Source organism: Cygnus olor, chromosome 7 (genome assembly GCF_009769625.2).
Source record: "Cygnus olor isolate bCygOlo1 chromosome 7, bCygOlo1.pri.v2, whole genome shotgun sequence".
NCBI classification, from domain to species: Eukaryota; Metazoa; Chordata; class Aves; order Anseriformes; family Anatidae; genus Cygnus; species Cygnus olor.
This window is the reverse complement of record NC_049175.1, coordinates 5,443,425-5,466,907: the sequence shown is the minus strand read 5'-3', so window position 1 is coordinate 5,466,907 and position 23,483 is coordinate 5,443,425. Positions and strand designations below refer to the sequence as shown.

Genomic DNA, 23,483 nt, shown 5'->3' with positions numbered 1-23,483 from the left:
AACGTTAAGTACTAGCTGAACAGGTTTAAATTCCTGTTTTCATCATCCTTTCACCCTGCAGCTCAAAGTAAACAGTAAAAATCTCCTTAAAAACCTGCTGCACTCTCATTCTTCTGAAAAGTAAAATGTCCAGAGGTGCATACCACATGATCATAGACAATGAACAGTGCTCTAAAGAGTTCAGGTTGGTAAATGCAAACCAGAAAGGCTGCAATAGCAATGGGCAAAGGCAAGTTTTTGTGGACAATATGAATAGTAAGCTTTCCTTTATTTTCCATTTCTTGATAATAGGTATTTTTTAGATCATTCTTAGAAACTGTAGGTATTTGACCATTAACACTGAGAATATACACCAATAGTCCAGACCAGGTCAAAAGAATATCAGACAAAATAACGAAAAATAATAATAATGGGGAGAACATGGCCCTTTTCAGATTGAAATCAAAAGGAAACATTGGCTTCTTTCAGACATTCAAGGCATATGCCTAACCCAAATACTTGCACTTAATAAAACTAATCTGTATCTTCAGAGATTTCAGTCAAGGCTTGTCAACTTTACAAACAAAACAAAACTGGTTGGAAAGGATCTGGATTTCTTACTGTTAGGGGTGATCAGAATGATATATTTCAATTTCCAGTTAATGACAGAGCTCCAGCCTTCTAGAATAACTTATACTAGTCATCCATTCCTACTCCTTTCCTTCTTGCAGAGGATTGCTGAGGGATGCAGGGGCAAGATGTGAAGGCTATATATGCCTATGTGACCATCAACTATAGGACCACCCTGGCTCAATTAACTTACAGCAGTCTCAGGTGTCATTCCAAATGACATTTAGCTTTCAACCCCATGCTGCTGACATACAAAAAGGGTCATGCCTTAAACTCAGTTCAGCTTAATTAAGCCAAGGGCATTCCATCAAGAGAACTGCAATTTAAAATGCTGTCTCATGCTCTCAAAAATAATTCAAAATACTTCTTCCCCCTTTTCTTCAATCTATGCTAATTTTACTACAGCAATTGTGTCTACAAAGCAGAAGTCATTTTCTATCCACAGACATTTTCTTTCAAGTAACTTCCATTCAGAAACTTTAAATAAATAAATAAAACACCAACACCACACAAAAACCTACCTCAAAGAAATTCTTAAGATTTACTTCTATTGCAAAATCTTTATGCCTATGGACCTGAGTAATCTAAAAAACTTTATGCAGACAAACAAGAGTAAAGAAACCAGGTGAGGAGTTGTTCATAATTATGTTACACCTACAATATTGGTTTTAAATTCTCTCCCCAGCTCCTTTTTAATCTAATGATTTTTCCCCTACATCTCATCACCCTTTAGTGCAGTGACAGAAAACATATCTTCCAACATGGCTGTGTCTTTTCATAGAGAGATGGATAAAAACATACCTTATGAGACAATCTTCTTGCCATGGATTTAAAAGTCTAAAGAGATGGAGGATCTGTTCTTCCAGTACTTTACTTTTTACCACTGGAGAAATTAAAAAAAAAAAAAAAAAAAAAAAAAATGAAATTAAATTGCATCTTTCTTCTCCTTGACCCTCCTTTCCTTACTAGGGCCACTGGAGTCAGAAGCAGCAGGTTTTGCTTCCTTCGGTTACAGCAAAACTGTTATAATGATAGAGCTGCTTTACTTTCTTTGGGCACAAGTGTGAATATTTGACCTTATATGCTTTATTTGCTGTTAAACACACTTACCAGCCCTTCCATATTTCTTCATCTCCAACTTATCAAGTAAACATAATACAACATAACTAGAGAAGGAGACCTGAAGCCCTACTTCCAGGGCTACTAATTCTTCTACCTGGCATGCAGACACATTTGTTATTGTAGGGTTACATGGGAGATTTTGTATCTCCCATGGACCAGGCGTTACTTTGTTTCAGGAAAGAACATCAAAAAATACTGTGAGAAAATTGAGGTTTATAGCTACATGTTTTTGCAGGTAGCCACATAAGGAAAAATAACTACGAATGCAGTGAATTTTTTCATTTTTCATTTTCTTATTAAATTGCTAGAAAGACAACACCTATTTCCTAGCATTATAACTTGAAATTTTAGTTTCTTCAGGACTCCTCTTGTACCTTCTGGATGCTCTTGACCTGCAGAACTCTAGCAGTTTATCAACATGGACTCTTATCCCTTAGCTGTTACATAGGATGTGATTTTAATTAACCATAGAGACTTGTGCTCCCTGCCAGAGCGATACAGTGTGTTTTCAGAAAACCAAAAGCATGAGAAGGCCAAATAACCACTTCAAGGTTGAAGTTTTTTTTTCCTCTCTCAACCCAGAGCTACTTCACATAACTCATCATCAGTCTATATTCTGGCAGCTAAAGTATAAGCAAATTTAAAATAAAGACGTTAATGAATTTAAGTGTAAATTAAACCAGCTGAAAACTCCAACTAAAAAAATCCCTGAAGAGTTGACTGCTTATAGTCCAGGATATGCCAGGGAAAGGATATGTACCATAGTCTTTTACTTTTCTTTAATCATCTACTACCAGGAGATATTACACAGAGCTAAATGGACTTCTCCTGTAAAAATCACTATGTCTTTATGTTACAGGGAAAAAAAAATTATAACTTTGAATAATAATCAAAGTGTGCAGAAGAATCTTCTAAAATATTATGAAGATAAGCAGCAGAAGAACAAGCTTAGCTTCTGAAATTACTAAAGTTGTAAAGGAGACACACAAGGCCAGGCATTCAAGGGGAGTAAGTTGTTTCAAGTCCTCTGAAACAAATTGGTGCACACTGACTTTACCCTGCTTGTGATCCAAATAGTGATAAATATTGGATAACAATTGCATGATAAGGTCTATGTTTCCTCTAAGGGGGAAAAAAAAAAGAAAAAAAACACTAGAAAATAGCTTGTACACACATGAAAGGCTATAAAATGAGAAAAAAACAGGTAAGGCATTACCTTTTTAGGGGATAGTTATCAATGAAAAATGTACAAAGATGTGTGGGATGCTTCACTTCTTGAGGACTTTATTAGTCAAAAATTACATTGGGAATTGACTCAGCAGTGTTTCAGCAGATCTAAAGAGCTCACATTTCATGGCTCCTTCCCCATGGCAGAGGCCAGATAAAATCAGCAGGATGCAGTGTGTTTCCTGCATTATTGTTTCTGCTCTCAGTGATCAAAAAGCCAATTCCCACTGCAAAAGTGTGGTTCCTACACCTCTACTCAGTAGTTTATGCTCAGATCTGTGTGTGAATTAATATAGCCCTTCAGCTCACTGGAGGGAATAAAAAGGGGGGTGCTTTTGTACTTCAATCTTGAGAAGTTCTGGCCCTGCAGGTAACCAGCGAGAACACAAGATTAGAGCTTTCCAGGGCAGAGCTTGTACAGCCAACTCCTAAAGATGATCAACAATATTCTAATGAAAACCGCTGATTCAAGAGAACGAAGAGATTCCTTGAGACACATTCATTCTGCTGAAGGCCTCCTCAGCACGCAGGCAGCAGGCGCTCCCGGGGCCTACCAGCTGGCCGGCCCGCCTGGCTTCCACCCAGCTCACTACCAGCCGGCTGGGCTGCCGGCCAGCCCCGGCTGCCAGCTGGGGAAGGAGCAGATTTGCAAAAACTGAAACAAATTGTTCTCTTTCGCCTCAAGTTCCGCAGCGTCGACATTCTGTTCCAGCATTGGATGAAACGAAATGTCAACAGCCCAGAATTTTCTTCAAAACAGAAAAGCCGTTTTCTGGCCAACTTTCGTCACGAGCTTTGTGTGCGCCGTTGTTGCCTCTCCACGGGACAGCTGTGTCTTACGGCATCTGCCTCCTAACTCCACTTTCAAAAGCATCGACTTAAAGGCAATGAGTATCGAGGAATCTGTCCCACACTGATTAAATTAAATGAGTTTTGAGAAATAACATACAACATGAGAAAATTCTGAGTGTCTGAGGGCTTATTATTTTAAGACTGTTGCTGTTAAATACTGCCTTCTGCAAGACATATAAAAATAGCTCTTTAGTCAGCTGGGTGATTCTGCTGCTTATGGTACGGTTTTCACAACACAATAGACAAACCAGATGGGTTATTTTTCAAGGACTTTGTCCGTCATCATGCATATGGTGTTTCTCTGCTAATCTGTTCCCTGGAGAAATAACAAAGCACCTGGATTTCTAACTACCACTATCCCATCCTAATGGGTGACCAGTAACATATACTGTTCACTGCTATTTGTAAAACAACCTCCTCCAATTTAAGAGATTCAGACGCCTTTTCATTTTTCTAAATATCTTAACTCTATTAGAAATGTAGTTGCAAATATAATTATTGCTCTAATTAGACAAGTACTAGAAGGTAAATGCATTCTCTCATGCTAATGTGTTCTGGGTCTTGGTAAGGATGAAGTCATACAGTTCAGGAGATCATTCTCATGGCCTCCTAATTTATTTCATATTGCACTATCAGCAGTTGTAGCTATCTACCCACTCCCACTAGATCTAGTTTAAGATGAAAGCTGATTCAACTGTCAGGTTACTCAGGTGATTTTTTTTTTTTTTTTGGGGGGGGGGGGGAGAAAATTTCTACCTACATATACCTTCATTCAGAAAATTATAGCAGCAGAACCTTACAGAAATGGAAATCAACGTTTAACACCCAGTTTTTAATCAGGTCATATGCAATCATCCTTGTAAATCTATTCTAGGAGTTTTCAAAAGGCAACAAATCCAAAGTCATCTACTTTTTAAAAAACAAAACAAGGAACACTGATCTATCAATTTTATGCCTCTGTTGCCCTTAGCACACAACTTTGAAAAGGCCAAAAAAAGACAAACTAGTTACTTTCAATTACAATACCTTTCCAAGAGGTATCAAATACCTACAGCTTCAGTTTCTTACTCAGAATAATAACTATGGAACAACTTCCTCATGTTTCTTCTCCATATGGATTTTTAACCTGATGAATGCAGTCATTTTTCTGAAGATGGCATCTTTAAAGCACAAAAATCTAAATTTGTGACTCTTCATAAATAACTGCTTTTAATTAAGCCAAAAGACTTTTTTTCTTCTCAAGGACAATAACACTTAATAGTCTTCTACTTTCCCTCCCCTTAATTCCTCCTTTCTTCCAAACAACTCAAGACACTTCTGGTTCCTCTGTAGAAGTCAGTTCCTGTAGGTACTAAATTCACACATTCTAACTTAATATATATATCTATCTTACATTAGTAGGCACGTTAGGGAGAGAGAAGACAGTGAACCTATCAAACAACAAAAAATGATGAATTATTAATCCTACGCAACTACTGAAGGATTTCTAAGCCAAGACTCATGAATCATTTTTTCAGTGAAATAGTTTGTGAAGTAGAAATGCTATTTTACTGCAGTTTTGTTAACATTTTACATTATATTCTACCATAAATTAACTGCTTCAGCCATCAGTTTTCCAGCATAATTTCTTACATTCATTTCAACCACTTTAAGTCCTTTTTTGTTTCCAGGAAGTAGTTGGAGAAATCTTCAGACTGAAAGGGCAGAAGATTGATTTAGAGCTAATCGATAAAACAAATGGTAACAAATTGTCAAGTCTGGATGTTATTCCCTAGAGTGTATAAGAGAATAAAAAATGAATAATCAAATAATTAACTGTAATGTGCAGAATGCCCTTTAAACCAACTGCAGAGTTAATAGGTTGGAAAGCAGCAAGAGTGGCAAAAACAGTTAGACCTGAATAATTCAAAAGATGAGCTTATAGTCAGCTGAAGTCAGAAAAAAAAAAAAAAGTATTATTTTTATACTGGCTCAACAGTTTCCCATCCCTTTCTGTTTAGAAACCCTGAGTCAGCACCTGGAGTACCTGGGGCTCTGTGGAGATGACACAGAAGCTGAAGACCAGATCCTTGAAAGTCTAAATGGGATTCTCCTGGCTCTTACTGAAGATAGCTAAGTATCACTCTTGATCACTTTTTAACTGTTTACACAATGTGGAAGTATTCACTAGAGCTCTTCATCTAGTGTGATAACCTGTATTAGAAGAGGCTGCTGCTGAAGCTATAGATCTCCCCAACCTGTTCCATGATTTTCCTTTCCTTCTGCCTACTCTCAAACCTACCTGTGACCAGATAAAGCTACTGATCCCTAAAACACCTCAAGCTACAAAGAAATTCCAAATTTAATATTCTACTTACTACAAACTCCTACGATTAAAAGTGGAGTCACCCTACCAGAACACAGGTTAAAAAAAAAAATACTGATTACTGTGAAACACTTAGCTCAGATATAGGTATGGACCACATTAACCTCTAGAACTCATTTCAAGGATTAATTAGCAATTAAGGTACATTTGTAAGTAATAGATCTGGAAGAAAAATATTAAATCACTCTAATCACTCAAATTACTAATCTCAATGGTACAACAGGCATCTTAAACTAGAAAATCCATTATTTGTGTCATATAAAAAGCTGTAATGGGCTTAAAATGCAGTGAATTTGTTACTGAACATATTTAAGTTTATAGCTAGTTATTCTACAATACAGCATGGTAATCATTACGTAGATGACCAAAAATGACTTCTAGAAGTAATTTTCATATGAATAAGCACAAAGACTAAAGTTCCTGAAATGTTATCTGAAATACCGATGATTTATTCAAATACCAATTCAAATAATCCAATAAATTAGAGCAAAAAAGAAGTTCCTAGGTATTTACAGATTTTATTCTATTTGACCATCCTGTTAATAATACCAGTCTCATCTCAACAACTGTTTATACTTTTCTTACCTCATCATGCTTTCCACTCTGACACATCATCACCTCTCTACTAGTGCTGTTCCGCAAGGCTGTACAGATGTTGCCAACCTATTCTGCCCAAAAGCCCTTTCAATTTCTCACAGACATCTTATTTGCAGACGTAAACTAAGTATCTGAGGGGACAGCAATCAGGCCTGTCAAGAGCCGATTACTTGTTAATTGAGAACTGTTTATTCTTCACTGAAGGAGCTTGTTTTTCTTGCGCGGTAGCTCTCCCTCCTTCAGCGGCCATAGTGATCTAGCCGTGCTGGTACAGCAGCGTGCTTCACACATGACATGTGAACAAACCCCTTTGAGCCCACAGAAAGTAAGAGTTACAAAAATCTGAAGAATAAGGCAATCATGGCTCTAACCATTTAAGAGGTTTCAGATCACGAGATCTGATTTTTCACAGGCTTTCACGAATTGTCAGTCTTTCCTCATTAACCAGACTTCCTGATCTGGACTCAGAGAGGTCTTCAGTGGTATCCAAGGACTGCTCTGTACTAGAGATCTAGAGCTCTAAACAAGCCATACATACTACTTGTTTGCAAATAGCTTACAAGACCACACTTGTAGTTACGACAAATGCTTGCAATAGTATCCAGCATATTTTTTATGCAAACAGACATCACTGCAGATGCACTCAGTGTTCCAGGCCAGGAAGAGCACAGCATCCAGCTTCAGCAATCAAGTACGTAGGCAATGTTCTGAGGAAATCTGCCTATACCAAATGTCTTTGTTTTAGTACTAAATAAAGTAGAGAAGATACCATGCTATACATCTTGACAGTTCACAGAATCACAAAATTGTCTAGGTTGGAAGAGACCTCCAAGATCATCTAGTCCAACCTCTGTCCTAACACTAACAAGACCTCCACTAAACCATATCACTAAGGGCTACATCTAAACATCTCTTAAAGACCTCCAGGGATGGCGACTCAACCACTTCCCTGGGCAGTCCGTTCCAATGCCTAACAACCCTTTCAGTAAAGAAGTTCTTCCTAATATCCAACCTAAACCTCCCCTGGCACAACTTTAGCCCATTCCCCCTCGTCCTGTCACCAGGCACGTGGGAGAACAGACCAACCCCCACCTCTCTACAGCCTCCTTTAAGGTACCTGTAGAGAGCGATAAGGTCTCCCCTGAGCCTCCTCTTCTCCAGGCTAAACAACCCCAGCTCCCTCAGCCACTCCTCGTAAGACTTGTTCTCCAGACCCCTCACCAGCCTCGTCACCCTTCTCTGGACTCTCTCGAACACTTCCATGTCCTTCTTGTAGCGAGGGGCCCAAAACTGAACACAGTACTCAAGGTGCGGCCTCACCAGAGTCGAGTACAGGGGGACAATCACCTCCCTAGACCTGCTGGCCACACTGCTTCTTATACAAGCCAGGATGCTGTTGGCCTTCTTGGCCACCTGAGCACACTGCTGGCTCATATTCAGCCGACTATCAACCAGTACTCCCAGGTCCTTCTCGGCCAGGCAGCTTTCCAACCACCCATCTCCCAGCCTGTAGCGCTGCTTGGGGTTGTTGCGCCCCAGGTGCAGGACCCAGCACTTGGCCTTGTTGAACTTCATACAGTTGGCCTCAGCCCATCGGTCCAGCCTATCCAGATCCTCCTGCAGAGCCTTCCTACCCTCGAGCAGATCGACACATGCACCTAACTTCATGTCATCTGCAAACTTACTGAGGGTGCACTCGATCCCCTCGTCCAGGTCATCGATAAAGATATTAAAGGGGACTGGCCCCAGCACTGAGCCCTGGGGGACTCCACTAGTAACCGGCCTCCAACTGGATTTGACACCATTCACCACAACTCTTTGGGCCCGGCCATCCAGCCAGTTTTTAACCCAACAAAGCGTACGCCAGTCCAAGCCACGAGCAGCCAGTTTCTTGAGGAGAATGTTGTGGGAAATGGTGTCAAAAGCCTTACTGAAGTCAAGGTAGACCACATCCACAGCCTTTCCCTCATCCACCAAGCGTGTCACTTGGTCATAGAAGGAGATCAGGTTCGTCAAGCAGGACCTACCTTTCATAAACCCATGCTGACTGGGCCTGATCGCCTGGTTGCCCTTCAAGTGCCTCGTGATGACACTCAAGATAATCTGCTCCATGAGCTTCCCTGGCACTGAGGTCAAACTAACAGGCCTATAGTTCCCCGGGTCTACCCTCCGACCCTTCTTGTAGATGGGCGTCACATTTGCTAGCCGCCAGTCGACTGGGACCTCCCCGATAGCCAGGACTGCCAATAAATGATGGAAAGCGGCTTGGCCAGCTCCTCCGCCAGTTCTCTCAGTACCCTCGGGTGGATCCCATCCAGCCCCATCGACTTGCGTACATCCAAGTGCTGTAGCAGGTTGCCAACCATTTCCTCGTGGACAGTGAGGGCCACATCCTGTTCCCCATCCCCTTCCACCAGCTCAGGGTACTGGGTATCCAGAGAACAACTGGTCTTGCCGCTAAAGACTGAGGCAAAGAAGGCATTGACTACCTCAGCCTTTTCCTCATCTTTTGTAACTAAGTTTCCCCCCACATCCAGTAAAGGATGGAGATTCTCCTTAGTCCTCCTTTTTGTGTTGATGTATTTGTAAAAACTTTTTTTGTTATCTTTAACGGCAGTAGCCAGATTGAGCTCCAGATGAGCTTTGGCCCTTCTAATTTTGTCCCTGAACAGCCTCGCAACAGCCTTATAGTCTTCTTGAGTAGCCCACCCTCTTTTCCAAAGATTATAAACCCTCTTTTTTCTCCTAAGCTCAAGCCACAACTCTCTGTTCAGCCTGGCCGGTCTAGTTCCGCGCCAGCTTGTCTTTGGGCACGTGGGAACAGACCGCTCCTGAGCCATTAAGATTTCCTTCTTGAGGAGTCCCCAGCCTTCCTGGACTCCTTTGCCCTTCAGAACCTCCTCCCAAGGGACTCTGCCAACCAGTGTCCTGAACAGCTCAAAGTCAGCCCTCCGGAAGTCCAAGACAGCGGTTTTACTGGTCCCCTTCGTGACTTCGCCAAGAATAGAGAACTGAACCATTTCGTGGTCACTCTGCCCAAGACAGCCCTCGACCACCACATCTCCCACCAGTCCGTCACTGTTTGTGAACAGAAGGTCTAGCGGGGCGTTACAGTTATGTCATGTTTCACATACAAAGCCAGAACTCAATCTCCCTTTTGTAAATATTAGTCTGAATTCTTATAAAGGCTTAGCTCTAAGAAAGCTTGTTATTAACCTTTTACCAAATTGCTGTGGAATGATGCTGTAATGACATTTCCGCATTATAGAACTGGTTTATGTAACCACGTAAGAAGAAACTATGTATCTAGAAAACATATACTCAAGCATCCTTTACCTTTTAAACACAGAAAAGTCAATAGGTGAATAGAAAATTCAATGGTCTCCAGGGGATAGCCAGACAAAAGCAAATTAATGGAATGATCTACATCTCAAAACTGCATCGGTGTGTCTGGGTTGCATAACACAGACACATTGTATGGGTAGTAGTAGTCAAAGCAAAATAATGAGGCGTACAGAAACGGCTAGCACTGGAGTTTTATACAATGAATTACTGTTTATTGTAGGTTTTCTACAATAATAGAACTTGGCCCATTTCTAAATAGAAGAATGTCACTTTGACCTAGGAAATAAAGATGTCTGCTTTGAAAGAGAAACAGGTTAGATGGGATCCTCTGGTTGGTTATTCCCTTTGTTACCTACAGTATCAGAGATATTCTAATTCTTATACCAAGAAAGTCAATCAGTCATTTCATGACAGTAAAATGTGCAGCCTTACAGTAAATAGTCTCACAAAACAAGGAAACAGACTTTTAGTTTTATTTTAATTGTCTAGGGTCTGAGCTAAGACATCCACCAGCCAGACAGGAATTTTAAAAGTAGTTCCTAATCTCCTTATGAGAAAGTCTTTCTCTAAGGTCTCTGCGTGTTCTCCTGAGATCACATAAACCTGCATTTATTTGAATGCCCTGGCAGATGGTGACTTACTACTTTAAGGACAATTAGACATGCTTTTAATGTAAAAAGTCTGAGAGAATGGACTGTTCCAATTGCTGGTCTAATAAAAGATATTGTGCCTACCTACAAAATTAATGGCTAGGCAATACATCAGGAATAACATCTTAATCCGCAACTTCCCATGCCTTACGCAAGTATCTTTTTATAGTCAGAGATGAAAATGTTTTCCTCTTTGCTTTGCCACCTGTGCTTCAATTCAGCATGAAGCAGAATAATCAGCTGGATAGACACTAGCTGCAATTTAAGCAGATGAGCATTCACATATATTTACATTGAGACAGACTTAAGTACCCTGTTAAGTCAGCAACTTGGATCCCAAAGACAGCCACTCAGAACTCTAGGAAACAAAGTACCATGTAAATAAACAGTTGCAAACCTATTGCAGGTGTTGTTAACATTCCTATCATTACAGAGCAGAGATCCTTCAGCCTACTCAGAGAGAGTGGGATCTTCCTAACTTTGGCAAAAATCCTGAAAGGCAATCCACGATGCGCAGTGAAAGCAGCCCAGGTGCTTTCAGAGATAGCCAGGAACGGTATGTTGCACTTCAGTATATACAGCATTACTACAAGGCATATTACAGCACCTTAGCTGTGTTTCCACTGCTTAGTTTTGTTTCATGGCTACCAGTTATTGGTCTTGCAATTGCAATCATTTCATTTTAACATGACAAAAGACACAACAGTCCCTCTCCTTTACCTATGCAGATGAAATGAAGAAGCCGTGTATTGAAGCAGATTTGGTTCTGACTTTGATACCTTTGCTGGAAAGCACAGACCAAGAAATGCTTCTTCATGCTGGGCGGGCTATTGGCCGTATCTGTTATGATAACCGTAAGTATCGACTTAAAAGAACTCAATTTTTTTTTGGTGCAAGACATTATTTTAGAAGGCATTATTATGAATTATAGGCTACATTTTATTCCATGAGACCTGAGCACACTATGCACTTCAAGCTCCTGTTAGTCATACAGTATACACAGCTCACAGATGCCAGTCTGAACGCATCCCAAACACACCCTAAACTGAGTTTCCCCCTATATTTTTGACTTCAAGGTGATACATCTTCGTCAGACCAGAGGCTGAATACTTCCGGTCTTCAACCAAAGAGTAGCAAAGCTTCATATATACCTTAAACATCTTAGCAGAACTACCTTGGGGCCAAATCCCAAAGGGCTTTGACTTCTCCCAAGTGTTTATAAAGCAACAGCTTTGTTTTTATTTCTAAGTGTGTCAGGAAAAAACACTAAAAAAAGACAGATATTATCTAGTTCTTCATTAAAGACCATTCTTTGCATATAGAAGATCTCTGTGCTCCAAAGATTTCCATAAAGCCAGTATACCAGCTTGCCTGCTGGTCTCAAAAATTATGCCCATTTCGCTTAATTGCCTCAACAGATTATTATTTTTTTTAATCCTTAATTCCCAGACTGACCAAAGTATTTATGGCATCCTGGAGTTAATATGGAGCTTTTCACCCAGTATCTACTATCAATATCCCTCAACGTTCTCTTATTTTTCTAGTGTGAACCCATGTAGATTTGTCTAGAAAACCATGGGTTTGCCTCCCTGCATTGTTGCTATGAAACCCAAGCATGACAGGCAAAAAATCCGTATCTGGTATAGATTCTACTGCCCCCCTGCAAATTAGATCAGTGATTCCCTGATTGAATTACAATTCCATATCCTACAATAGCACTCAGATGCTTTTCCTGGTAACTGTCATACATGCTGCCACCTGAGTCGCAGTCGAGCTCTCGGCAAGACACTTTTGAAAGCACTGTCATAGTACCAGTAAGCGACCACCACCGACCAACTTTGTATCTCAGTTCTTGGCATTCTCAAAATCATTGTAGATATTAAGCCTTCATTCACTGCAAACCAAACTACAAAAAGAAGAAAACAGTTATCCGTTTTCTCAGTAATTCTGCAGAGACAATTGTACTTATATATTAGAACTATGAACAAATTCATTTCAACTTATCGTACTTCACTGACTTCCCTTGAGCTACAGTGATTTATGATTGTCTGAGGACTTTGCTCAGCCTATAAAAATGCCAAAGATACATTGAATTCAAGCACTCCAAGGCTCCCTACATTCAGAGCAATTAAAAAAAAAAAAGATACTCCTAGATCAACTTTAAAGCCGCCCCTCTTTCTCAGTAGTATCTTATAACAGCCTGGGTATTGTAAAGCATCTTGTTTCACAAAGGTGGTGGTTTTTTTTCTCTTCAAAAAATAATCATTACCAACATGCAAAGAACAGGTATGTGGACATTTACTATACAGTTCAGAATACTGGTGATCCCCAAAAGCTGAGTCATCACTAGACTGTACCTTATCATAGGTTCGAGTCCCTTACATATCCCTGCCCTTTAGGCAAAAAGAAGCCATGGGATAATACAGCTCAGGTTCCTGCTCCCCAAGAGAAATAAGCCAGTGTATATTTCTCACTCAGTTTTCAGATAGTTATGAAGTGATGCAGTCCATCAGAATTCGCACTAGAAGGTGTGCTACTAGTCAAGATGCTCATCCAATTGCCCTGATCTATTTATTTTTCACAGTCGCCTAATTACTCAGGTCAAATTAAAACCAGTAAGTCTAGCAGAGCTGTTCTGAATCTGCATTTTCCATGCACACACGTTAGCCTGAACCCATGATATGAATGCTGTATGAAATGTAACAGTGTAAAAACAAACTAGATTACCTTGCTGCAAAGCATCTCAGTTGGACCTTCTTTACTGATTTAATTGGCCCCTATTTAATCACCTTTAACTTCTGTGCATGCTATTACCAGGTGATCTTCAGGAAGAGCTGGTGAAGGTAGGAGTAATCTCATCACTAGTCCGAATATTGACTGATTATGCAGAGAGCGAACCACTTGTCCACGTTGACCTATTGGCCTTATGCAATCTTGCAGACCTTGGTAAGTAAATGCTTTTGTATCTTGCAGGAAAATGTCAACTTCACACTGTCATTGCCTTTCCATTTACATGCAGAATGTCCACAGCTGTGGTAGGTGTTTTTTGCTTGCTATTTCCCCTTACTGGTACATAACAAGGAACTGGCCACAGCACCCATGTTGGGAAAGTTACTACTCTGTCCTGGAGTATCAGCAATTATTATTTAATAATTATTGAAATAATTAAGTTTCAACAGTCTGTTTTTGATCCAGAAAAAGGTATAGATGGCATAACTTCATCTACTGTAAACTGATATAGTTTCAACTAATTCAGATACAGTACATAAAAATACTGTTAAAAGTTCTATTTAGTAATTAAATTTATAAACCTTAATGAATCAGTTTCCATTTTCATTTACACAATTTTCAAGCAAAGACATCTCCATCAATTTAAACTATATTTGCGGAACCTTACATACGCCTTAAGTAGTGATGGAGGAATAAGATCAAACAAAAGAAGTTAACATGCTTTGTATATGGTCTGTCTCTATGCTATAATTTAATTACCTCCTGCCTTTAGGGGGAGAGGCAAGGAAAGGGGTATGTCACACCATCTTCTAGCCAGGCCTTCCCTTTATAAATCTCTTACAATACTTAATACCATATTAAAATGTGTTCTACGTCTAAGAACAGTAAGCTTTAAAATATTTGATCTTTGTTATCATCATCTTGCAGATGGTTAGGATCCCAGTGAGATTAGAACTATCTAATCTGATCAAGGCAGAAAATATACTGCTACAGCAAACAGGCATGTGGCAGATGCCAATTTGATAAATGAAATAATCATACTGTAGATGGATTTATAAGAGTAATTTATAAGGAATTAAGCCAGGATTAATTTCACAGCTATTACAAAGTCATAGCTACAGGAATGAAACAAAAAAAAAACAGCATTAAAACAATGAAAGTAGTAAAGACAGGGAGTAATAAAAGGCATGGAATAGAGTTTTGCTGTCTCAGTGCTGTTCAAAGGGATAAATAAATATAAAATATTTATATATGTATTTATAAAAAAAACAGGAAAGGCTTTCAAAATCAAAGTAACATCTAGTCACTTCTGATTATATGAAGATATGCTTTTAACATTTTATCAAATACAGAACCATTCAAAATCCTGACTTTATCATATACACAGATACAGCTAAGGAAGCTCTAAGCAAGACAAAGGTTGCTGAACAGCTGGTGAAACAACTGAGAAGAGCAGAGAACCATGAAAGGTTAGAAATCATCTTTGAGGTCCTACAAGCACTTGCAGAAAATGGTAAGGCTCCTTTTGGCTTGAGGGAAAGAGGGGAGAAAGGAATACTAGTGCTTAGCTTAAGCTCCAGGTTCTGCATTTGCTGGGGGATCCTACTAATGGAAATTAGTAATCCCTTCAATGGAAATAAACCACAAGAACATATGAAATCCCAGCCTGATTAAGGCTTGGAAGCTTAATAGGTGAGACAGCAAAGCCAGGCAGGAGAGAGTAGCCTTCCACTCTATTTTGGTAGAATATGAACCATGGTAGAATATGACTTTGCAACAGAATACCAGAGTAAAAAAAAGACTGAAGTCTTTTCTTTTTGTATTAAAAAAATCGACAACCAAATACAGAAGGTATCTACTCGAAGCAGCAGTGTAACAAGCACTGACAAGAATCCATCTAGAATATCTAGATACCTGATGAAAACTCGTAACTGGCTTTGCTCATCCTGCCTATGGTTTCATCCTAGCACCAGGATGTCCAATAAAACAAAAAAATGATCACACCTGGAAAGAGACTGACCTAAATTCAAAGATTTAGCTTCCTGGCTTGAAACTCTTCAAATATGACCCAAGAAACTTCTAGTGTGCTTTTGTGTTCTTTACAGATGCTCTAAAAGTTCAGTTGGTGGAAGCAGGTGTGCAAGAGGTGCTATCTGATATCCTACTGAGGCTTCACGGCAATTCACAAGCTGAAGATACGTGCATTGTGAAGGCTGCATCAGATCTCATTGTCTCTCTGCTTCTTGGAGGTAAAATAAAGAAATATTGACAGTCCAGATACATAAAAAAAGTCAAGAAGTCCCCTTGGAAGAAGAGTTGTCATCTGCTTGGTTTCTTCCATTTCCTTAAAAGGGACACATCTGCAACCCGTTTCATAGTCCTTAAGGGAATTCTCAGACATTGTATTTTTTCAGTGTTTATAGGAACTTGGTGCTCATGTTGCAATGTTCCCCTTCAAGCATCATGCATGTGCTACCTCAAGCAATCTAGTAAAAATGTGACTGCTTCTGTGCAGAAAACAAGTGCAGGTACAAGAACCTCAAGGCCACTGTAGTCATGCCTATGGTTGTGCCAGACACACCCAGCTTCTAACACTTTACTTTCAAAGCTGAGCACAGAATCTGCTTTAAATTTAAAGCTAATCATCAGATTAAAAAGTTCACATGGTGTTGTGCCACCCCTCTTCCCTCATTCGCTACTCCAAGCCTACTTACATACTTGAAGCATTTGGATTAACAAGTGAAATGTAAGAATTTCCTTGTAATGTAAATTGTGCATTTACATGGCAGGAAAAACATTATCATTCCAGGCTACACACATTGCTGACGTAGATTTTCCTCTAAGTCTTTAAGCTGATTTGAGCAACACTACAAAAAGGCTGAAGACTTCTAATGACACCTAAGTTTAGGTGGCCCTGTTTATATTGCATTTTGGGCAATACAGATTAAAAATAAATTTCAAGAACTGGACACTTACACTGTACCGCATCCACCAAATCCCAACGTAATCATCAATTTAAAGATTTTAAATTATTAACTATGGCAACAACCTTCAAGTAATTATTGATTCATATTTCCTCTCTGGTCCCCTACAAAGACAAACAGAGTATTTCACTTTGGGGGTAACTATGAACAGACATGAGATGCACTTTTAACATTCTCTGTTTATCATGCCTTAGATAAACCCATGAAGAATTTTTATTTATTTATTTTGCTAAGGGACATGGCATTATCTCCCAGAATGCTGTTAACTGCCTCATATCCAAACGTATGCAGTGACAGAGTCAGGAACATTGGTTTTTGCTAATTTTACAAAATTAATGGTAAGGTTGCTTTTTCTCTACCCATCAAAGCTAGAAAGCCAGTTTGTGAGTGAAGAACAACACTATTAGATTTTATTGCTTCATGCCTCTGAAAATATAACCTTGTTTTTCTGCAAACTAGAAACTTGCATACCTTTAAGTAACAGAGACTAAGGATACTGAAATAATTTGAGGAACAATTGTAAAAAAATGGGCTGATCAGGGGTGCAAGCATTCATACTTTGTTTTGCCTAAATCACGTTATCACAGGTGAGACTCTGGAACTGTTTAATGGCAAATGTTTCTTAGAAATATACAATGTTGTTTCAGACTCTAAGTCACTTTTGGGAAGTGGGGAGAGGATTACTCAGGCATCAGGGGAAAAAAAGGAATCTCAAGATAAGCCATTTTTATCTTTCACACTTTCCTATTTAGAGAGCAACGAGCCTTAATACTACGTAGAGAGAAACGCAGAGAGACTCCTATAAAGAGACTCCTGGGAGACATGCTGTGCTGAATTGGTCAGCAGAAGAAACTCTGTTTTCTGTCCATTCCTTTCTCATTGATAGTTGTTGTACTAGGTTCAAGCTTAATTAACAAAAAGGAGCTTTTTTTTTTTGAACAATTCCTAACTTTCTCCATTAACTTAATTATCAATAAGGATTCCCTGAGATCTCTCTGAATAGTTAGAGACAGCTTACTTCAGAAAAACAATGTGACAGTATCACATGCATTTCTCCCCACCTCCCCCCACATCCTTTCTAGCCTTCCTTTCTTCATTGTCTCTTACCTAGCTCTGAAGCAGCCTTTGTGCATGGCTGCCCACGAAGGCCACAGAAATGCCCTCCGTGCCTTTAGACTTGCTATCTCTGGCTTAGCCAGCTGAATGGCTTGCTTTGTCACTCCCTCTCCTCCCTCCATCTCCCCCACAACCCTATTAGATATTTCATGTGGAATAAATGAATAATCCTTTTCAGGCCCCAGTTTGTGCCTTTAATCTAAGAAAAGAAATCCTATGGAAATCTGATCTCAGCATCAAATGACTTCTGAGGCAGTGAAAAGGTGACAGCTTTTGCAGCTATGAAAGTGGCTGTTCCTAGCAGAGTTTAACCATGAGCCATTAAATTCAAGGTTCTGCTGCCATCCAAGGCAAAAATCCGTAGGAGAGAACCATTTTGGAGCTCTGTGACAACTGAAGTAAGGCAGCCACTAATGGGTTCTGCCTATTTGCACTTCACAAGAGGATAAAAAAATGCTCTGCCATTCTTTGGTGTGAAAGTTGGGGGAGGAGGGAAATTAAGTTCATTTAAGGTTAGTCTATATGAAGATCAAAGTATTTTGCCTGTAGAATTTTCTCAGGCCAAAACAGTCTATTCTCAGAGAATCATTCCTAAAGACTAAAGAAGACTAGGCAACTTTTCTTATATACTCTAACCTCCAAAGATTAGGATCAGCCAAAAGAATGTTTGAATAATCACAAGCAAAAAGATCACCTTTAAAAAACGTAGACATAAAACACTTATCAAAAGATTCTTGCATGAGTAAAATTTGAACTATTTCACAGAATGAGTTTTCTCTTGAAAATATCCACTCAATCTATACACGTTTGACTTTCTTATTTAATATATGCAGAAATACAGGGGGGAAAAATATGCCACTAACTCAAATGCAACAGCAGTAAAAATGATAAAAGAACTGTAGTGTTGGTTCAAAAGAGAACACAGAGGAGTTTTTACTACTTTGGGGCAGAAATAATATTCAAACAAGCTCAGATGTTAAAACTACTACATATGGCCATTTAAGTGGTATACATTCAAAAAATCTTAGACATGTAGCTAGCACTATGAGGAACAACTAAAGCTACTTCTGGCCAGATTCTTGATTTGTACCAACCAAGACTGCATAGTTTCACAGGTAGCTCTTTACCCCAGGTGAAGATGCGGTCTTCCTATACGGCATTCACAATTTTTGCCATTTTCTAACAAATAACATTCACACTGTAATAACAGAATCTTGACCGGTGTCAAGAAGATGCTTCTCTTGCAGTGTGATTAACTACACGGAATAATAAAATACAGAAAAATATTTTCCAAATGGCATCCTCAAAACACTTCCTTCAAAAAGATGCGGAAGGTAACAGTTTCCATCAGCTCTTCAGGGGAAGGCACCTTCTCATTTCCTATCAAGGAGAGCTAAGGAACTTCTGATAACAAAAGTCCTCTCATCGCTGCAGACTGAGTTCTCAAAAACAAAGGGAGACAATACAGACATAAATATATGCACTTACAAAGTATTGTGGAGCATGTACTGTGCAAAATGGTGATTCTCTGGAAAGTCTAAATCAGCTCTTTCACCAGCTTTGAACGAATAAGAACTCTCTAGGTCAATAGAGATTTTCCAAATTTCATGACTGCAACATAGACTTATTTCAGAAAGTGCGTTTCTCAGAACAGGTAAGAAAAATCTAATGATTGTACGGAATACAAGGAGTAATAGCAGTACAAAACTAGTAATCAGACTCATCATTGCTGGCTAAGATAGCCGGTCTCACTATAGTCTCTTAAACCAGAACAGCAAAATGGGGCATTAAAGCTATCCTGTGGAGAAATGGAGAATGCCACTAGTATTCCATCACGTGTGTGTGTGTGTATAGTAATATATATATATAGTAGCACATATATATATAGTGGAAAGTAAAGCAGTAGTGAAGGAAGAAATTGAACGGAGAAGATATGGATTTTAATTTGACAGTGACTGGCTCTAGAAAGCATTCTCAAGCTAAGTCTTACTAGAGGGTGCATCTCACAATCAGTTCACAAGTAGCTGATGCCCACTTCCATCTCTAGAGAATTGAAGACGGAAAAAAAAAACGCAAAAATGCAAAAGCTACAGTCTCTATCTCATCAAAACATTGAGACAGACAAGGCAAGGTCTCCCTGAACTCCTGATTCACATGACTACATTCTATCAGTTTCTCATCTCATCTCTCCCCCCTGCTTGGTTTCTCGTCTTCTTTAGATGGCAACTGTATACGAATGGTACAAGTGGGAGTCATACATCAGCTTCTGGACCTTTTGGAGAAACACGTGGAGAGTGGGGATGTCTCTGTACAACATGCTGCACTCAGCGCACTTCGAAACCTTGCTATCCCAGGTACAGAGTTTAAAGACCAATGACTTACCGTGATTCTTTGTAAAGATGGATCATTTAATGGAGATACGTGCAGCTCTGTCCAAGTCATTAATTCCAGTGCCATGTATTCTGAGGGGCAATTGACTTTTTTTCCCCCTGCGGAGACATATTTTTGCATAACCCATCAGGACTTTTCAGCTACGTGAAGGGTCTAAATACAATACGCTGTAATCTCATTGCCAGTTGCTGAAATGATTTCCTATTAACAGCATACAGCAGTTTAAGATAAAAATGTAGAACCAGGCTTATAGCTTAAAATACATAGTTTTGGGTGGAGCTCTCATCACACTTGGTAGATTTTTTTAAATTATTATTTTAATAAATTTGTTCTTCTATAAAGCCAATATTCATTATAAACTTGGCCTGTACAACACTTTAAACATTTTACTAGTGATCTTCAGTAAATCCATATCAGAAAATTTTGTGCTATTGCTTCCACTCAAAAACATAATTCAGACCAAAAATGTTTTACTGGAGACTTAACAGAACAGCACCACAGTCCTTACACTGTGGTATAGCACTCTTCAGAGGAGCATGATGACACTTTTCTGAAAAGAAAAACTTGGAGCTGTTTGCTGAATTTTCTATGTAAGCTAGCCAGCAGGCCTACTTTAGTAAACAGTTCTACATATAGTCATTACTTTGAATAAACAAGAGCCCCACAAGACAACTTACTACTTTGCTTCCACTGCTTCCTTTTAAATCCTGATACACCTTGTACCAGGTGTTTGAAGTCCTTGCTTCTTCCCTCAGATAGCTCTCTTCAAAACTCCACTTACTCAATTTCAACTTGTTTTTATATACTCTCAGGTAACTTAGTTTTGCCTATAGTATTGCCACACTCTCTGCACCATAAGAGTCAGCCACATCTGTCTATTCAGTGTTTTAATAAACATATTCCACATGATTAACATCTCACCAGTTCTGTATTTCTCTGTAAAGAGGTTTTCTACCACTGTTCATATTAGTAGATAGAGGCCGGTGCAATTGCTTTTTGGTGCTAGTAGTGTATGCAGAGATTTCTATGCATGCAAGCTACCTTACATCACTTACAACTTAACAGAGCTTTTAAAAGATAATGAAAAGCAGCTTGGCTGTATGTGCATATATCTACACATGTTATTTACAGTGCTAAGCCTATCCTTTGCAGTTTCTTAACAGAACAATGAACACAGCTCATCTTGCAAAGATCGTAAATCTAAAACTCAAGAACATGGATGTAACCTACAACTTTGCTCCTATATCACTGCCTGATACATATAGTACTGGTAGAACTTAATGTTCTCTGCAGCTGTAATTTAACAGGCTCACCTCTGAACTATAAAATACCAATGGATCACTAAGGAGCCTCTTTTTTGTTATCTGTTCTGCTCAATGTCTATCACAAAACCTCTTCAACCTTTCCAATTGTATGTTTCTTCCACAGAACTTCAACAAGGTGTCAAACTAGGAGAAAAAAAAAAATAAAACCTGCAGACACAACTAATGAAGTCTGTGTAAACATAAAAGATCAATTAAATTAGTGTAAATTAGAAGTATTTAATAAAAAAGCAAGCAAAACAGAATAGGCATTATTTAAATTAGCTGTAATTGGGCAATGCATAACTTAGATTTCAAAATACTATTCCTAAACTGCTTTTCCTCACCTAAAAAAAAAAAAAAAAAATGAAGCTATAAAACACTCCTTCACAAGAATCCATCATTTTCATCAATACACAACCTCCATCACTTTTAACAATTTGCAGCCTGCTACCTGGAAAAAAAAATGCCTGAGTGCAAATCCAAACAAATCACAAAAGAGAAATGAATTAAATAAAGGCCAACATTTGCAAATGTGCACAGGGGAAGTCTTGAGTTAATTCAAATAGTGATTCTAAAACTGTAAAAGAAATAAAATTATTATGCTTTAGTGACTAGAGTCAATCTACCACCGAAAAACAAGCACATGAAGAACAAGTTATTTAAAAGTGCCTGCTTCTCAATTTGCCCAACAGAAGGTCAGAACAGACATCTTCCTAATTTCACTGTCATCCACCCCTCCAAAAAGACATGCAGAAGAGTGGAGGAAAATTGCTCTGGAGGAAGCAGCTTTTGGTAGCACAGTTAAGCAGCATTAGGACCCCTTCCAGACAACTGTCTGATTATTACCAGGGATTACTGCACTAATGACTGTATCAAAGATGCAAGATTTAGGAGAGGAAGGCACAGAAACAAAGGTGTGAACAACAGAGGATCAGTGAGCTCAAATACAAAAAATGTCATTCTCAAAAAATAAGGTTGAGTCATTTCTGCAACCCAGCTCAAGATGAGCAAGCACAGGAAAACCTTGCTCATATGGGTGGGTGAGTAGGTGAATGATCTGTAACAACTAGAAAAGCTAAGGGAAAAAACAATGCTGTGTTTATCCTGTTATATACTGTATTCTAGACAGGGTTGAGATCAGAAGTACCCAAAATATTCTAACAGCAATGCCTAAAAAACTTTTAGTTCAAAAGATAAACCTAACTGGTTGGGTTGTCCTGATTTTATCCAAGTACTCCAATGAGTTGAACCCTTTTGCTAAGAGCATAATGGAACACAAAATTCAGAACAACAATTATATCCTATCTATACCTTCAGATGCTTGTACAGTTAGTGAGCTTCACATTAAAGTCCCTTTTTTTCCCCCACTGGTTCCGTTTTCTAGTTGTTAACAAGGTTCAAATGCTGGAGGAAGGTGTGGCAGAACGGATTCAGGCGCTTCTAAGGTCAGAGATGCCTCCTGTGCAGTTTAAACTTCTGGGAACACTACGGATGCTAGCAGATGGTCAAGGTAGGGAATCGCTAATGTTTCCTGATGTCAGCTATACATTCCTCTTCTTCCTTTCCCCCATGAGACAACAGATGTAGAGGCCAGGCTAAGTATCCCGCTAACCTAATTCCACTCACTCTGGACAAGTTCCAACTGAGGCCATTGCTCAAGGCTACAAGCCCTCCCATCGCGCCCTTAGCCAGCCTCTGAAGTAGATGAGAAGCAAATCAAACAGAAGAATCTGCAGTAGTCAGTGAGAAATGGCAAAAGCCTAAGGAAAGATGCTTTCCACTGGATATATATCAGCAAAGCCTGAGTATGATGGAAAGGAGTCAAAATAAGGATTTATAATGCCAAATAGCAAGAAAGCAAATGAATAGAAGAATTGGGCAATATAAAGGATCAAAGGGAGCTGAGGTTTGGAGAGGTAGGAGAAATGAGTTTCTATCACTAACAGTCTCTATACATGTTCCCAGGTTTATCCCAGTAAGGCTCAAATGTTGCATTTACTTTAAGCATTGAAATATGGGATTATCTACTTCACACGTCACATCATTTAGTTTTGCAGAGACAGGCATGCAAAGGCAATGAGACTCAACGCTTCTCAAAATGTAATTATATGCAAAGTGCACAATTTAGGCACAAAACCTCAGAATTACATTAAGATCTAGTACCATGTCCCAATTCTTTGATTTATTCAGC

The 23,483-nt window shown here is 39.2% G+C and overlaps 2 protein-coding genes across 3 annotated transcripts in view; one reads left to right on the top strand and one right to left on the bottom strand.

Annotated features, from left to right (window-relative positions):
- The window catches only part of LOC121072851 (rap1 GTPase-GDP dissociation stimulator 1-like), a 41,805-nt gene that overhangs the window by 8,285 nt on the left and 10,037 nt on the right, over positions 1-23,483 (top strand). Inside the window, exons 2-9 of the mRNA XM_040563007.1 lie at positions 5,811-5,921; positions 11,201-11,323; positions 11,496-11,621; positions 13,585-13,713; positions 14,885-15,010; positions 15,603-15,746; positions 19,817-19,951; positions 22,677-22,802. Of these exons, the coding sequence (XP_040418941.1) occupies positions 5,811-5,921; positions 11,201-11,323; positions 11,496-11,621; positions 13,585-13,713; positions 14,885-15,010; positions 15,603-15,746; positions 19,817-19,951; positions 22,677-22,802 (1,020 nt within the window). The remainder of the gene's footprint in view (positions 1-5,810; positions 5,922-11,200; positions 11,324-11,495; positions 11,622-13,584; positions 13,714-14,884; positions 15,011-15,602; positions 15,747-19,816; positions 19,952-22,676; positions 22,803-23,483) is intronic.
- The window catches only part of SH2D4B (SH2 domain containing 4B), a 125,031-nt gene that overhangs the window by 98,465 nt on the left and 3,083 nt on the right, over positions 1-23,483 (bottom strand). The window contains exons 1-2 of one of the 2 annotated variants that reach the window (XM_040563010.1): positions 19,980-20,203; positions 1,411-1,492 (exon numbers count right to left, since the gene is read on the bottom strand). The gene's annotated coding sequence lies outside the window, so the exon portion shown is untranslated. Of the gene's footprint in view, positions 1-1,410; positions 1,493-19,979; positions 20,204-23,483 lie in introns of those variants that run through there. The other variant, XM_040563009.1, reaches the window with a different exon arrangement.